We start from the raw sequence: 15,617 nt of genomic DNA, 5'->3' as shown, positions 1-15,617 counted from the left end.
TCAGAGCGCTCAGCTGTATACCAGCTGAGTCCCCCGAGAAGACAACAGCTGTATGCAGAAGCTGGCAGTCCTGCTTGTCTTCTGCATACAGCGTGAGCCTTCATTTACACACTTATGCAAAGTGAACGCTCAAAACTGTCACATAAACTGCCGTTTGAGTGAATTTTAAGTGATCATCTTGCGTTGTAAATGCACAGAACGATTATTGCTCAAAAGATGTCTATTAATTAATAATCGTTGCGTGTAAATGGGCCATTAGACTAGATAGTCTAAAAATATTCCCGATTTGTCGCTTTGTTACATTCACGCATTTTAAGACTGTCTAGTCTATGTTTGCACTGTCTAGTTATCAGACAGGATTAGTAATTCTAACCCATTGTGTCTCCTTTCAGTTTTCTTGAAGGCCAATGTCTGAATGTTATGAAAGTAATCGCTGGCACGGAGAATAACATGATGCATTGTGCAAACAATAGGAAGTTTCATTTCAAGCCCTCAGGACATCAGTGAGCGAAGGATTATTAACGTTTCCCAGATGGAAAACACCTAGAAGTGTACCGGAATCCACATTGTGTGCAGCGTTACATTGTATCTACTCTGTACATCCGTGATCTCCTGAAACTAGTAGGGGCTTGCCGGGTTTCGTAATTGTTCTGCCACTTTCTAATATATTGTGTGTCTATTCAAACTTTTTAAGATCTTTGCTACCGTCAGGGAATTTATTCATTTTTTTCTTGCATCCAAAGACTTAAGGCTCTTTTACACGGAACGACCGGTTCGGATGTAGATGCGCCCAATCTTCCCAGTAATAATACCTCCTGTGCTTTCACGCAGGGAAGATCCTCGCTTAGTGAATAAAGGCGGAGCAGCAGGGGATGTCTTCCGTCTGTCCGCTCCGTTCAAAGTGAACAGGCAGTTGTTCATAGATGAAAGACTGCCTGTTCACACGGGTCGATCGTCGTTCAGTTTTTATGCATGCAGAAACTCACAAAGACTACAGAAGTGTCCACCATAAGGCCGGATTCACACGAGCGTATTTGCACATGCATTTGCACGTATATTGAAATGCCTAATTAGTTACATATGTTCTATTTCCCAGGGCAAATGCACAGTTAAATAGAACATGCTGCATATTTTTTGTGTGACTGAATTGTGCACGCAAGATTCGCGCTTGTGAAAGAACCTATTGAAGTCAACGAGTTCTGTTTACTGCGTATTGTGCTCACAAATACGGTCGTTTGAATTCGGGCTAAGTGACAGACCACTGAAATCAGCGTTTCTGTCACTAATTTATGCTACTTTCATTAAAGGCTCGAGTGTATGTGCACACTTCAGCGCAACGTGTCTGCGCTACTACCAAGGCTGTTTTACGTGCGTGTCTATGCATTGTACTATAGTTTTTTGTGCATGCAAGGCCTGTTCATATTCGTACACAATACGCACCACTGAGCTGATTTTAAAGGCTATTGGTGGTTGTTAGCTGTTTAGTCGTTCACGACCTTCAGCGACCCTAAAGGCGAGCTCCCTCCATGTTTTTCGGTTTTGCGCTGCTTCTTTTAGTTGTGTGATATCCATGCTAGTATCAGCTCTGACAGTATCGGCCATCGTGTTCTTTGGCGCCGGGTCGTCTTTTGCCGCTGATCTGTCCAAGCATTATAGATTTTTCTAGGGACTGCTCGCATTACATGGCCAAAATCCGTGAGCCTGAGTCCAGTCATCTTGGCCTCCAGTGATATATCGGGTCTTATACAATTCAGGATTTCTCTGTTTGTTACTCCCGCCGTCCCGGGCATACGCTGCAGCTTCCACCAGCACCACAGCTGAAACGCATCAATCCTCCTCCTATCGGCTTCCCTCGCAGTCCAGCTCTCACATCCATACACGGCTCTGGGGAATATGATGGTTTGCACTATGCTGCGTTAAGTTGCGTTGCCGATACTCCTACTTTGCCAGATTTTGTCCATGTTTATCATCACGCTTCACCCCATTGCTATCCTACGTTTTATCTCTGGCCTAGATTCTGCAGCCTGGTCAATTTTTGAACCAAGGAAGATGAAGTCTCGCACACATTCTATGACCTCGTTATCGATTGTGATTTGAATTTGGCCATTTTTTGCAGTTGTCATAACTTTAGCCTTCTTCACATTCAGGTAGAGGCCCATTTCTTCACTTTCAGTTTTAAAGGGGTTGTCCCGCGGCAGCAAGTGGGTCTATACACTTCTGTATGGCCATAATAATGCACTTTGTAATGTACATTGTGCATTAATTATGAGCCATACAGAAGTTATCAAAAGTTTTATACTTACCTGTTCCGTTGCTGGCGTCCTCGTCTCCATGGTGCCGACTAATTTTCGGCCTCCGATGGCCAAATTAGCCGCGCTTGCGCAGTCCGGGTCTTCTGCTCTCTTCAATGCAGCCGCTCGTGCAGAATGCCGACTCCGTGTAGCTCCGCCCCGTCACGTGCCGATTCCAGCAAATCAGGAGGCTGGAATCGGCAATGGACCGCACAGAAGAGCTGCGGTCCACGGAGGGAGCAGACCCCGGCGGCCATCTTCAGCAGGTGAGTATGAAGACGCCGGACCGCCGGGATTCAGGTAAGCACTCTCCGGTTTGTTTTTTTAACCCCTGCATCGGGGTTGTCTCGCGCCGAACGGGGGGGGGGGGGGGGGGTTAAAAAAAAACAAAAACCAGTTTCGGCGCGGGACAACCCCTTTAATCTTCCATATCAGCTACTTCAGACCGGCTTCTGTTTCTGCAGGCAGAGTTGTGTCATCCGCATAATGGAGATTGTTGATGTTTCTTCAACCTAGTTTCACCCTAATCTGTCTAGGTCCATTTTCCGCATGATCACTTCTGGTTTAACCTATATGTGGAAGGGTGAGAGAATGCCGCCCTGCCGGACACCTTTGCCGATCCCAAACCAATCTGTGTCCCTATACTGTGTTTTCTTGATTAATATAAAGTGATGTTATCAGCTTGACTAAATGTGCTAATACGTCCAGCTCTTGTAGGGTCTGCCATAGCTTGTCATGGTCGAAGGCCTTCATGTAGTTGATGAAGCCCATGTAGATATTATTTTGGTATTCTCGAGCTTTTTCCACGGTCCATCGCAGGTTCGCAATTTTGTCGCGGGTGCCGCGTCCTTGCCGGAGTCCTGCCTGCTCATCAGGGAGCGCCACTTCCACTAGTGATCTCAGTCTTTCCTGTATAATTTTTAGAAGGACCTTGCTTGCATGCGGAATGAGGGCTATTTAGCGAGGTTCAAATGTGTTCTTTTTTTGTCACGGAATTGAGCAGAGTATTGTGCATCTGTGCACTCATTAGACATGCATTTGCGCACCTCCCATAGACTTCTATGGGAACTATAGACTTCTATGGGAACTTTTGGTGCACAACTGCGCACAAAGCAGAATAGGCCCTATTTTTTTGTGCACACGAGTTAAGCTTCAATTCCGTTCCTGTTTTATAGAAAAGCAACACTCAAGACAGTACTAGTTTCCTGTCTAAAAAAATGGAAACCTAATGGAACGGAAAGCAAACTGAAGCTGACCTTATTTCAGAGACACAGAAACCCTGAACTGACCCTAACGCAGGTGTGAAAGCAGCCTTTCATACGCATCTGCATAAAGGCCATATACTCGGCAGCCATTGGCATGACTAACTATAACCATGAATGGGAAGACTGCCTCGGACCTCCGTATGGCAGCCCTCCTGAATATGCACAACTATAACACAAACATTTATTTGCCCTAAGACGGCGGAACTTTTCTACCTTACACTCAGGTGGTTTCTCTACATTAGGCCGCCTGCAAATCCGCACTGTGGATCTGCAGCAAATACCATTCATTACATGCTAAGGAAAAGCGCTTCTTCCTGCACACTCGCAGAATTGAATTACGATTTCAGCGAGCGGAGGAAAAATCGCAGATTCCACACGGACAGCTTCTATTGAAGTCAATGGAAGCAGTCCGACCCGTTACCCTTCCACAATTGACATTGCGGAAAGGTCGCGGATTCCGCGTCATCGCCTAGTGCCGGCGCGGGTGAAAGTAAAATGGATAAAGTCTGTACCGTACATGCCCAACGGGGAGCCGTCCAGACCATCCGTAGTACAGATAAGTACAGGTGTGTGCGGACGGGCACAGGGTCGGGTTCTGCTGCATTCTCCCACATTCGGAATCCGATCCGTTCATGTGCAGGCAGCCTTACAAATTCTACATCAAAATCTAGAACCCTTGATCTGCAGAGATGTCAGCCTGGGAGAGCCCTTCACAGGGCGCTACTTGAGTGGCAGGTCTTGACAATAAGGTAGTGACTTTTCTAAGGGGTGTATCTTACATAAATAGGTGGGGTTAAATATTTCTAGACCCCCTCTATACCAATATCAAACCCCAGATCAGACCCTAAATATATTCAGATGTCCTATAATAAAAAAGATACAAATAGACATATTGCGGAGTCCTGATGGCATACACCCCTGGGTTCTAAGGGAATTAAAGGGGTTGTCCCGCGCCGAAACGGGTTTTTTTTTTTTCCAACCCCCCCCCCGTTCGGCGCGAGACAACCCCGATGCAGGGAAGTAAAGAAAGTTTACCGGAGCGCTTACCTTAATCCCCGCGCTCCGGTGACTTCAATACTTACCGCTGAAGATGGCCGCCGGGATCCTCTGTCTTCGTGGACCGCAGCTCTTCTGTGCGGTCCACTGCCGATTCCAGCCTCCTGATTGGCTGGAATCGGCACGTGACGGGGCGGAGCTACACGGAGCTGCTCTCTGGCACGAGCGGCTCCATAGAAGACTGCTGAAGACCCGGACTGCGCAAGCGCGGCTAATTTGGCCATCGGAGGCCAAAAATTAGTCGGCACCATGGAGACGAGGACGCCAGCAACGGAGCAGGTAAGTATAAAACTTTTTATAACTTCTGTATGGCTCATAATTAATGCACAATGTATATTACAAAGTGCATTATTATGGCCATACAGAAGTGTATAGACCCACTTGCTGCCTCGGGACAACCCCTTTAAGTACTATGTTAATGTGATAGCTAGACCATTGTTTCTCATATTTAACAACTCTACAAAGACTGGGTCTGTTTCACTGGATTGGCACATAGCAAATGTGGTGCCAATATTTAAAAAGGAGTCAAAAAGTGAATCTGGAGACTACAGGCCGGTAAGTCTGGCTTCGATTGTGGGAAAAATGTTTGAGAGGTTTCTGGAGTACCACAAACAAAATAGCTGTATAACTCTGTATCAGTATGGATTTATGAGAGATCGCTCCTGTCACACCAACCTGATCAGCCTCTACAAGGAAGTAAGTTGTAGACTGGACTGGGGAGAGTCATTGGATCTTGCGTATCTGGACTTTTCCTAAGCGTCTGATATTGTTTTGCATAAAAGGTTGTATATAAAATGAGAATGCTTGGTCTGAGGGAGAATGTGTGTAAGTGGGTAAGTAACTGGTCAGTGATAGAAAGCAGAGGGGGGTTATTAATGGTACATACACCGATTGAGTGACCGTTACTAGTGGGTACCACAGGTGGCAGTATTGCAAGGGTCAATAGTGGGGTACAACAGGGGCCAGTATTGAAGGGGTTAATAGTGGGGTACCACGGTGCTTCAGTATTGGAGGCAGGGGCGTAACTATAGAGGAAGCGGTTGCTTCCGGGCCCAGGACCCTTAGGGGCCCATAAGGCTCATCTTCTCCATATAGTAAGCCTGGTAGTATGAATAAAGCATTATAGTTGGGGGCCCTGTTACAGGTTTTGCATTGGGGCCCAGAAGCTTCAAGTTACACCTCTGATTGGAGAGGTTACTAGTGGAGTACCACAAGGGGTCAGTAATGGAGGGGTTACTAGTGAGGTACCATAGGGGACAGTATTGGGTCATATTTTTAATATATTTATTAACGATGGTGACGTTGTGGAGGGATTACAAACTATGTAAAGTTATTAACAAGAGGACGCAAGGCGGGTGTAAATGGATCTGGATAATTTGGGGGCAAAAAAGTGGCAAATAGGGTTTAACACTGATAAATGTGCGGTTCTGCACATGGGGCAAAGGAAATGCATGTCACCATTACACACTAATTGGGAAACCACTGGGAACACCGACATGGCGAAGGACTTGGGGGTTTTAGTTAACTGGAGCAACCAGTGTCAGGCAGCTGCTGCCAAGGCAGATAGGATCAAGGGGTGCATCAAAAGAGGTCTAGGAGTACATGACGAGAACATTGCTCTTCCTCTTTACAAGTCACTGGTCAGACCACACATGGAATATTGTGGACAGTTTTGGCCACCGGTACTCAAGAGGGACATATCAGAGCTTGAGCGGGTACAAAGATGGCAACTAAAGTAATAAATGGAATGGGCGGACTACAATACCCAGAGAGGCTATCAAAATTGGGGCCATTTAGTTTAGAAAAAAGACGTCTGAGGACCCCCTAATAACTACCGTGCCCCCCCCCCCCCGAAAATAAGACCTACCCTGAGAATAGGCCCTACCCTAATTTTGGGAGGGAAGGTGGTGGGTGGCTTCAAAAAATATAATCCCTACCCCAAAAATAAGCCCTAGATACACTACATGGGGAAAAAAAAGCAATACTCACTTAGCAGGCGCCGTCTAGGTCTCCGCCTCAATGCCGACGGAGAATCTCTTGTTGGTGACTGGCCTTGAATACCCTGCCTCTAGTAAGCGATTGGTCTAATTGGTTCATGAGCGCCGCCTCAGGCAATCAGAGCCGGCGCTTGATGATTCGATCCCAGCCGACTGGTTCACGAGCGCCATTGCCATTCAATCAGAGCAATTGCTTGCTAGAGGCCGGGTATTCAAGCCCTGTTACCAGCAAGAGATACTCCGTCGACGTTGAAGACTACACAGAAGCCGGGGACTAGCTGAAGGGACCCAAATGGCGCCTGCTATGTGAGTATAAGACACTCCCCGAAAATAAGACCATGTGCCTCTTTTGGGGCAAAAAATAAAAGGCAGGGTTTTCTTTTCAGGGAAACCCGCTATGTATAAATATATTGGGGGACAATACAAGGATCACTCCCATCATCTATTATACCCAGGCCTGTAACAAGGGGGCGCCCTCTATGTCTAGAGGAAAGAAGGTTTCTACACAGCATAGAAGGGGTTTTTTACTGTAAGAGCAGTGAGACTATGGAACTCTCTGCCTGAGGACGTGGTGATGGCGAACTCACTAAGAGTACAAGAGGGGCCCGGACACCTTTCCTGAGTGTTACAATATTACATATTATAGTCACTGATTACTCAGAAGGGTCGGTGATCCGGGGATTACTCTAATTGCCAGATTGGAGTTGGGAAGGAATTTTTTTTACCTAAAATGAAGAAAATTGGCTTCTACCTCATTGGTTTTTTTTTGCCTTCCTCTGGATTAACATTGGGGGGTAATAGGCTGAACTGGATGGACAGGTGTCTTTTATTAGCTTAACAAACTGTTAGGGCCCATTTACACTGAGCGATGATCGCTCAAACATCGCTAAAAAGCGATCGTTTGAGCGATAATCGTTGCATCTAAACGCGCGCCCATCCTGCACGGCTAGCTGATCATTACATTCAGTCCAGCCTTATCAGCAGTTCTCCATGGGGAGTGCTGATAGCATTGTTTCCCGCTGGAGAACAAAGTAACTGAAAGCTGATAAGAGCCCTCAGGCTATTAACTGCTTTCAGCTAAAGGCTTCATTTGCACACCTAATTGCTCTTAAGTAGCTGAGTAGCTACTTAATAGTTTATGCAAAATGATCACTCACAGCTGTCACTCACACTGTCGTTTGAGCGATCATCGCTCCGTGTAAATGGGCCTTTAACCCCGAATTAATTTCAGATCCCAGCCCCCCCCTATATTTATATCAGACCCTCTATATAAACTCAGCCCTGATGCCCGACTATACATCCCCCCCTTCTTCCTGCCAGCTGTGGGCACCATTGCACTGGGTAGCAGCAGGATGTTGTCTGCACCTCCACACACTACGCCGTGATGCTGAAGGGTGGCTGACGCAGTGCAGCGGTGCCCAGAGCCGGGAGGGGAAGTATACGGACAGCTCTTTATGGGAGGAATTCCCGAGATATTGGAGGATTTAGATTTTTGTTGTGTCTGCAACCCATTTGTAGCCCCGATCCCGTGTGAAGCAGTCCTAAACCGAGCGATTAGTGAACGAGCCAACCAGGAGTTTGTTTTTATGCACGCAAAAAGTAGAATAAAGCACGCACATGGGTAAGGAAATAGGCAACGCCCAAGGCGCAACTGCGCTTACACCCATGTTACCCCGGCGAGTTGTCAGCGTAGGAACGACTGCGCGCTTCTCTATGGAGCGACTGCTGTTAACGTGGAAGGAGAAAATGCTGGGCGTTATTCCATTAACCCCTTAATGACACGGCCCCTTTTTTCCCCCATTTTTGTTTTTTCCTCCCCCCCTTTAAAAAAATCATAACTCCTTTATTTATCCATCTACGTTGCTGTATGAGGGCTTGTTTTTTGCGGGGCGAGTTGTAGTTTTGAATGGTGCTATTTAATGGACCATATAATGTACTGAAAAACTTTTTAAAAATTGTGGAGTAAAATTTAAAAAACCCGACATTTCGCCATCTTTCGGTGCGTCTTGTTTCTACGGCGCACAAACTGCAACGAAAGTGACATAATAACTTTATTCTATGGGTCGGTACGATTACTGCGATACCAAACTTGTAGTTTTTTTTTTTTTTTACTATACTACTCTTTCTTTTTCAAAGACATTTAATTTTTTTCAATTATTTTCTGCCGCCATCTTGTGCGCGCAATAACTTTTTTATTTTTCCGTCGATGTAGTTGAGTGAGGGCTCATTTTTTGCGGGATGTCCTGTAGTTTCCGTTAGTGCCGATTCGGAATACATACGACTTTTTGATCGCTTTTTAATGCATTCCTTCTGGTAGACAGGGTGACTGAAAAAGTGCGTTTCTGGCGCTTTTTTTTTTCGGACGACGTTCACCGTGCGGGGTAAATAATGCGCTACTTTGATAGATCGGACGTTTACGGACGCGGCGATACCAGATATGTGCCCGGTGTGCTCCAGGTGTATTAAAGTGATATATATGCCAATTGGCTAGTAATGAGTCACGACTCACCCGGTGCTCAGTGGGATACCCCTGGATGGGAGAACCCCACTGGCACCTGCTGTCCGGGATCTTTAATCCGCGATCCGTCAGAGCGGAGAGACGCAGGAAGACTCAAGCATTCCGGTGTGGAGCTTGAAGAAACGTGGTTAAGCAAGTCGGAAACAAGTCTTCTGCGCTCGTGTGGGTGAGATCGCAGTACTGAGTCTCTTCAGTATATCTTTGTGGTTCGCAGCCTTTTTATTAGGAGCTCTGAGTGACGCGTTTCGGCTGGTGAAGCCTTCTTCAAGCTCAAGATACATACATTAAAACAACACAGATATATATCTTACACGCTATGTGGTTGTGCTGCTAGAGGGCGCTGTGAGCGGTTCTCTGACGTCACAGAGGGAGGGGAATCCCGCTGGGAGAAATGTTACGAGATCGTAGCGTTCCAAATTTTGAACAAGCTTTATTATACTTTGTCTAAGAGGACAAAGTATCCGCAGTCTATCGTGCCTGGGGGATTAGTATATATATAAACCCATTAATCTATCAAATTTAACCCTTTCCAATCCACTGTCTGACCGCTGAAGACATGATTTAAGGCTGTACAGCTTTGATGTTGGAAGACGTCCGTCGGGGTTCTCTTACTGTATATTGCCAGCCTCTCTGCTGTCTGAGCCTATCCAACGTGTCACCTCATGCAGTACTGGCTTTAGCCAGCAGATAGCACTGCTGTATAACGGCAAAAAAAGAGTAAGCCCCCTAGGAAAACCAGGATACAAATTGGAAAGGGTTAAATAAAAGTAAAAACCTCTTTATCTACCATCATTCATCGTCTATGATATATGAATGAATTTATAAAAACCACTTGATGATAATAGCCGTATACGAATGACCGTTACATACATCACAGTACTGTTTGTTCACATTGCATATCATATCAATACTTCTAACTAGAAATTAATACAATTATAATCAAGTAAACAAAGAGTTAAAATAATTTAAATAGTCTCGTATTAATATCGGATTTCATGTAAAAAAACTTTAAAATTTTTTCTAAAATTTTATTTTGGTACCCAAAGGGTTAAATGACCCAGTGGACAGGAGGAGGGCCATTGACTTCTACGGGAGAGTTGACGTCACTGCGCAGGGCAGGAGGTGAGCTGTGAATTGGCTACTGTGAATGGTGGATCTTTTGTTATCTACACTGACTGATCGCTGCTTTAGGAACAGCTACTCAATATTGGGTTGATGCACCTTATAGAGCGATCACGGCTATCAAACGTCGGGGAACAGATCCCACAAGGTGGAGAACAGAATCCATTGACCACATGGGTTCGTTCACATATGTACATAGTTTTTCACATGATATTCAATTGCATGAAAAACTCCATGGCCTGCCCTACTTTGGTGCGTATTACACACTGCAATTAAAGTGAATGGGCCAGCGCCAATACACAGGAACCTCATGCAGCATAGCGATGCACACTTGTGCGTAACACAGGGTATATTATATATATCCGCAGCAGCAGGAGGAAATGCGACCAAAACCTGCATCCGCTGGTGTGACCAATGCGAATAATTCGAGGATCACAGGACAGCTATCATCACCCTGTGATCAGCCTCTGTGCTCACTGACACAAATGCGGGATTGTATAAAGGCATAAAAAGTTATAAAGTGAAAATATTTTTGGTTATTTTCTTATTTTCAAACACAAACTTTCTTCCTCCAGGTTGTGATGACACAGCGCGCCCCCGCATGTCTATACACACGCCTACAGCCCGCCGCCCCCGCCTCATCACACAGTAAACACCCCGCGGGCCATAAACTCCGCAGACAAATAAACAGGAGTCACAGCTCCACCCACCCCTCGTCACATGGTTCACACGCTCCATCCAATGATAGAGAGCCGGACGCTGATGCTCTAGCCAATCCCAGCGGCGCACAAGGCGGAAGTGGGCGTGGCGGCCTCGGCTCCCTCTGCCCTGTTGACGGTGGTGACGTCAGTTTTGTCTTGCGCTGCCGGAGCGCCGGGCGGAGGTCATGTGACCTGCTGGACAGGGGCTGCTGCGGCCGGTACGTGATATTACATAACGCTGCTTAACTCTTTCTGCTCGGCCTAGCTCTGCGATGGTCGTGCTGTGAGGGCGCCCCCTCCTGTAGATGTCTGCGTGCGGCGCGCTGTCTGTGCTGATGGAGCTGCGCTGCTGCTTGCAGTTTCCCCGTCTGTCAGATGTAGCTGCGCTGGTTGGGGGCAGGCGAGTCGGGGTTGTCGGTGTAGCAGAGTTGGTTGGGGGGCAGGCGAGCCGGGGTTGTCGGGTGAAGCAGAGTTGGTGGGGGGCAGGCGAGTCGGGGTTGTCAGGTGTAGCAGAGTTGGTGGGGGGCAGGCGAGTCGGGGTTGTGGGGTGTAGCAGAGTTGGTCGGGGGGCAGGCGAGTCGGGGTTGTAGGGTGAAGCAGAGTTGGTTGGGGGGGCAGGCGAGTCGGGGTTATGGGGTGTAGCAGAGTTGGTCGGGGGGGGGCAGGCGAGTCGGGGTTGGGGGGTGTAGCAGAGTTGGTCGGGGGGCAGGCGAGTCGGGGTTGTGGGGTGTAGCAGAGTTGGTCGGGGGGCAGGCGAGTCGGGGTTGTGGGGTGAAGCAGAGTTGGTCGGGGGGCAGGCGAGTCGGGGTTGTCGGGTGAAGCAGAGTTGGTTGGGGGGGCAGGTGAGTCGGGGTTGTGGGGTGTAGCAGAGTTGGTCGGGGGGCAGGCGAGTCGGGGTTGTGGGGTGTAGCAGAGTTGGTCGGGGGGCAGGCGAGTCGGGGTTGTCGGGTGAAGCAGAGTTGGTTGGGGGGGCAGGCGAGTCGGGGTTATGGGGTGTAGCAGAGTTGGTTGGGGGGCAGGCGAGTCGGGGTTGTCGGGTGTAGCAGAGTTGGTCGGGGGGCAGGCGAGTCGGGGTTGTGGGGTGTAGCAGAGTTGGTCGGGGGGCAGGCGAGTCGGGGTTGTCGGGTGAAGCAGAGTTGGTTGGGGGGGCAGGCGAGTCGGGGTTATGGGGTGTAGCAGAGTTGGTTGGGGGGCAGGCGAGTCGGGGTTGTCGGGTGTAGCAGAGTTGGTCGGGGGGCAGGCGAGTCGGGGTTATGGGGTGTAGCAGAGTTGGTTGGGGGGCAGGCGAGTCGGGGTTGTGGGGTGAAGCAGAGTTGGTTGGGGGGGCAGGTGAGTCGGGGTTGTGGGGTGTAGCAGAGTTGGTCGGGGGGCAGGCGAGTCGGGGTTGTCGGGTGAAGCAGAGTTGGTTGGGGGGGCAGGCGAGTCGGGGTTATGGGGTGTAGCAGAGTTGGTTGGGGGGCAGGCGAGTCGGGGTTGTCGGGTGTAGCAGAGTTGGTCGGGGGGCAGGCGAGTCGGGGTTATGGGGTGTAGCAGAGTTGGTTGGGGGGCAGGCGAGTCGGGGTTGTCAGGTGTAGCAGAGTTGGTTGGGGGGCAGGCGAGTCGGGGTTGTCGGGTGTAGCAGAGTTGGTCGGGGGGCAGGCGAGTCGGGGTTATGGGGTGTAGCAGAGTTGGTTGGGGGGCAGGCGAGTCGGGGTTGTCGGGTGTAGCAGAGTTGGTCGGGGGGCAGGCGAGTCGGGGTTGTCGGGTGTAGCAGAGTTGGTCGGGGGGGGCAGGCGAGTCGGGGTTGGGGGGTGTAGCAGAGTTGGTCGGGGGGCAGGCGAGTCGGGGTTGTCGTGTGAAGCAGAGTTGGTTGGGGGGCAGGCGAGTCGGGGTTATGGGGTGTAGCAGAGTTGGTCGGGGGGGGGCAGGCGCGTCGGGGTTGGGGGGTGTAGCAGAGTTGGTCGGGGGGCAGGCGAGTCGGGGTTGTCGTGTGAAGCAGAGTTGGTTGGGGGGGCAGGCGAGTCGGGGTTATGGGTTAGCAGAGTTGGTCGGGGGGTGTAGCAGAGTTGGTCGGGGGGCAGGTGAGTCGGGGTTGTCGTGTGAAGCAGAGTTGGTTGGGGGGCAGGCGAGTCGGGGTTGTGGGGTTAGCAGAGTTGGTCGGGGGGGGGGGGCAGGCGAGTCGGGGTTGGGGGGTGTAGCAGAGTTGGTCGGGGGGCAGGCGAGTCGGGGTTGTCGTGTGAAGCAGAGTTGGTTGGGGGGCAGGCGAGTCGGGGTTATGGGGTGTAGCAGAGTTGGTTGGGGGGCAGGCGAGTCGGGGTTGGGGGGTGTAGCAGAGTTGGTCGGGGGGCAGGCGAGTCGGGGTTGTCGTGTGAAGCAGAGTTGGTTGGGGGGCAGGCGAGTCGGGGTTATGGGGTGTAGCAGAGTTGGTTGGGGGGCAGGCGAGTCGGGGTTGTGGGGTGAAGCAGAGTTGGTTGGGGGGGCAGGTGAGTCGGGGTTGTGGGGTGTAGCAGAGTTGGTCGGGGGGGGGGGCAGGCGAGTCGGGGTTGGGGGGTGTAGCAGAGTTGGTCGGGGGGCAGGCGAGTCGGGGTTGTCGTGTGAAGCAGAGTTGGTTGGGGGGGCAGGCGAGTCGGGGTTATGGGGTTAGCAGAGTTGGTCGGGGGGGGGGGGGGCAGGCGAGTCGGGGTTGGGGGGTGTAGCAGAGTTGGTCGGGGGGCAGGCGAGTCGGGGTTGTCGTGTGAAGCAGAGTTGGTTGGGGGGCAGGCGAGTCGGGGTTGTGGGATAATAATAATAATCTTTATTTGTATAGCGCCAACTTATTCCGCAGCGCTGTAGCAGAGGTGGTCGTGGGGAGGGGGGGGGGGGGGGCAGGCGAGCCGGGGTTGTCAGGAGCAGGCCAGCTAGTTTCTCGGACAGTACAGGTCAGTGTGCTGCGTAGTTGCACGGCTGATCTGCTGGAGGCGCTGTACGGAGCTTTCACAACAAATGTGAACATAGCCAGAGTTGTGATTGTGAGAGATTTGGAGTAAATGAATGTAGTTGGGCTGAGTTTGTCAGCGGAGTCTGCTGTAGCTGTGCTTGTTGTCTCTGAGCTCAGGGTGATTGTGGTTTTCCATAGAACTGCAGTAACAGACCATATGTTAGAGTTGTCCCCATATAATGAATGGCCGCCATCCTGCAAGATGTGACTGTCCTCAGTCAGAGAAGCCAAGTGGTCTTGTAGATGAGACCTTTGTGACGGCTGACATAAATACCTGATGTTACAGCGAGCTTCTGGACCTCGCAGGGTCCTTCCTCAGGGTCCTTCCTCAGGGTCCTTCCTCAGGGTCCTTCCTCAGGGTCCTTCCTCAGGGTCCTTCCTCAGGGTCCTTCCTCAGGGTCCTTCCTCAGGGTCCTTCCTCAGGGTCCTTCCTCAGGGTCCTTCCTCAGGGTCCTTCCTCAGGGTCCTTCCTCAGGGTCCTTCCTCAGGGTCCTTCCTCAGGCTTCTGTGCCGCTAGGATCTGAACTTGCCTTTCAGTATCATAACCCTCATATCCTCTATGTTGTGTCGGTGACTGGAGCAGCGCCCGGCTGCAGGGGGTTCACCTCTGAGGTCAGCCCCCCAAAGACTTTTGGAGATCCCGATTAATATTAAAAATGATTCCAGCGAATTAAGCAAAAAAATCAGCAAATGTCTCTCTGGGTGCCAGCTGCAAAAAATATTACTAAAATCAGCAAGAACTTTGTAAATACGGCTTCTAGAGCTTCGAGCATTAAGCGCTTTCTTCAGAACTCTTATAAAATCGCAGGATTTCCCAAAAAAGTTATGTGTAAATAATTTTTGGGGAAATCCTGCGATTTTATAATGTTGGCATCAGTTGGGCATTGTTCCCATGGAGTTCGGGGTGGGGTGTCACTGGCCCCATAGAAATAAATGGGCCGGTATTAGTATACCTTGACGCCACTGGAAGTAGTGGTGGAGTCAAGATACAAGGCGTTTGACAGGTGGTTGCCGCCCCCTCTTTGTGATTGGCTGCATGTTATTGTCCCACTTCTGGGGCGCCGTTCACTGTACCCGCCGTCCCAGCATCCCCGGTCTCCTTGTCCCTGGCGTTCACCTCAGCTGGCTTGTAGCGGGCCGCTGCTGCTCTCCCTGTGGAGCCTTCTTCAGCCAAAGCACCTCCTGCTCCTGGCTGACTCTTGCTGCCCATGGCGAACACTGAAATTTCATAGGTGACTATAAATCCCGCCCCCTTCCTGCTGCTGCTGTGCAGCGCTGAGCGATCCGTATGTCCAAAGTGCCAAGCGCCGCCGTTGAGCGCTGCGGGCCACAGCAGTGCCGTGATCGCAACACCTGCGCTCAGCGCTGCGCCGCAGCACACCGCTCGCTGACAGCCGCCATTCACCGCTCTGCCGCACAGTTGGAACGATAGAGGGGCGGCTTGTTACCGCTGGGGGCCGATAGAGGGGCGGCTTGTTACCGCTGGGGGCCGATAGAGGGGCGGCTTGTTACCGCTGGGGGCCGATAGAGGGGCGGCTTGTTACCGCTGGGGGCCGATAGAGGGGCGGCTTGTTACCGCTGGGGGCCGATAGAGGGGCGGCTTGTTACCGCTGGGGGCCGATAGAGGGGACACTACTACTACTCTTGTGGCGCTTTCTACTTATGCACCTATGGGGGGACACTGGCGTGTGTTTGCGTAATATGTTGTGTG

General features: G+C 50.5%; 1 protein-coding gene across 2 annotated transcripts in view; it reads left to right on the top strand.

The window, feature by feature from the left end:
* Positions 1–484: 484 nt before the first annotated feature.
* Positions 485–15,617, top strand: part of TYK2 (tyrosine kinase 2) — a 57,125-nt gene continuing 41,992 nt past the window's right edge. Inside the window, exon 1 of one of the 2 annotated variants that reach the window (XM_066593574.1) lies at positions 485–503. In XM_066593574.1, the coding sequence (XP_066449671.1) occupies position 503 (1 nt within the window). In that variant the 5' untranslated portion in view covers positions 485–502. Of the gene's footprint in view, positions 504–11,054; positions 11,169–15,617 lie in introns of those variants that run through there. The other variant, XM_066593575.1, reaches the window with a different exon arrangement.

This window comes from Eleutherodactylus coqui, chromosome 2 (genome assembly GCF_035609145.1).
Source record: "Eleutherodactylus coqui strain aEleCoq1 chromosome 2, aEleCoq1.hap1, whole genome shotgun sequence".
NCBI lineage: Eukaryota > Metazoa > Chordata > Amphibia > Anura > Eleutherodactylidae > Eleutherodactylus > Eleutherodactylus coqui.
Note: the sequence above shows the minus strand (reverse complement) of the source record. Positions and strands in the feature narration are given on the sequence as shown.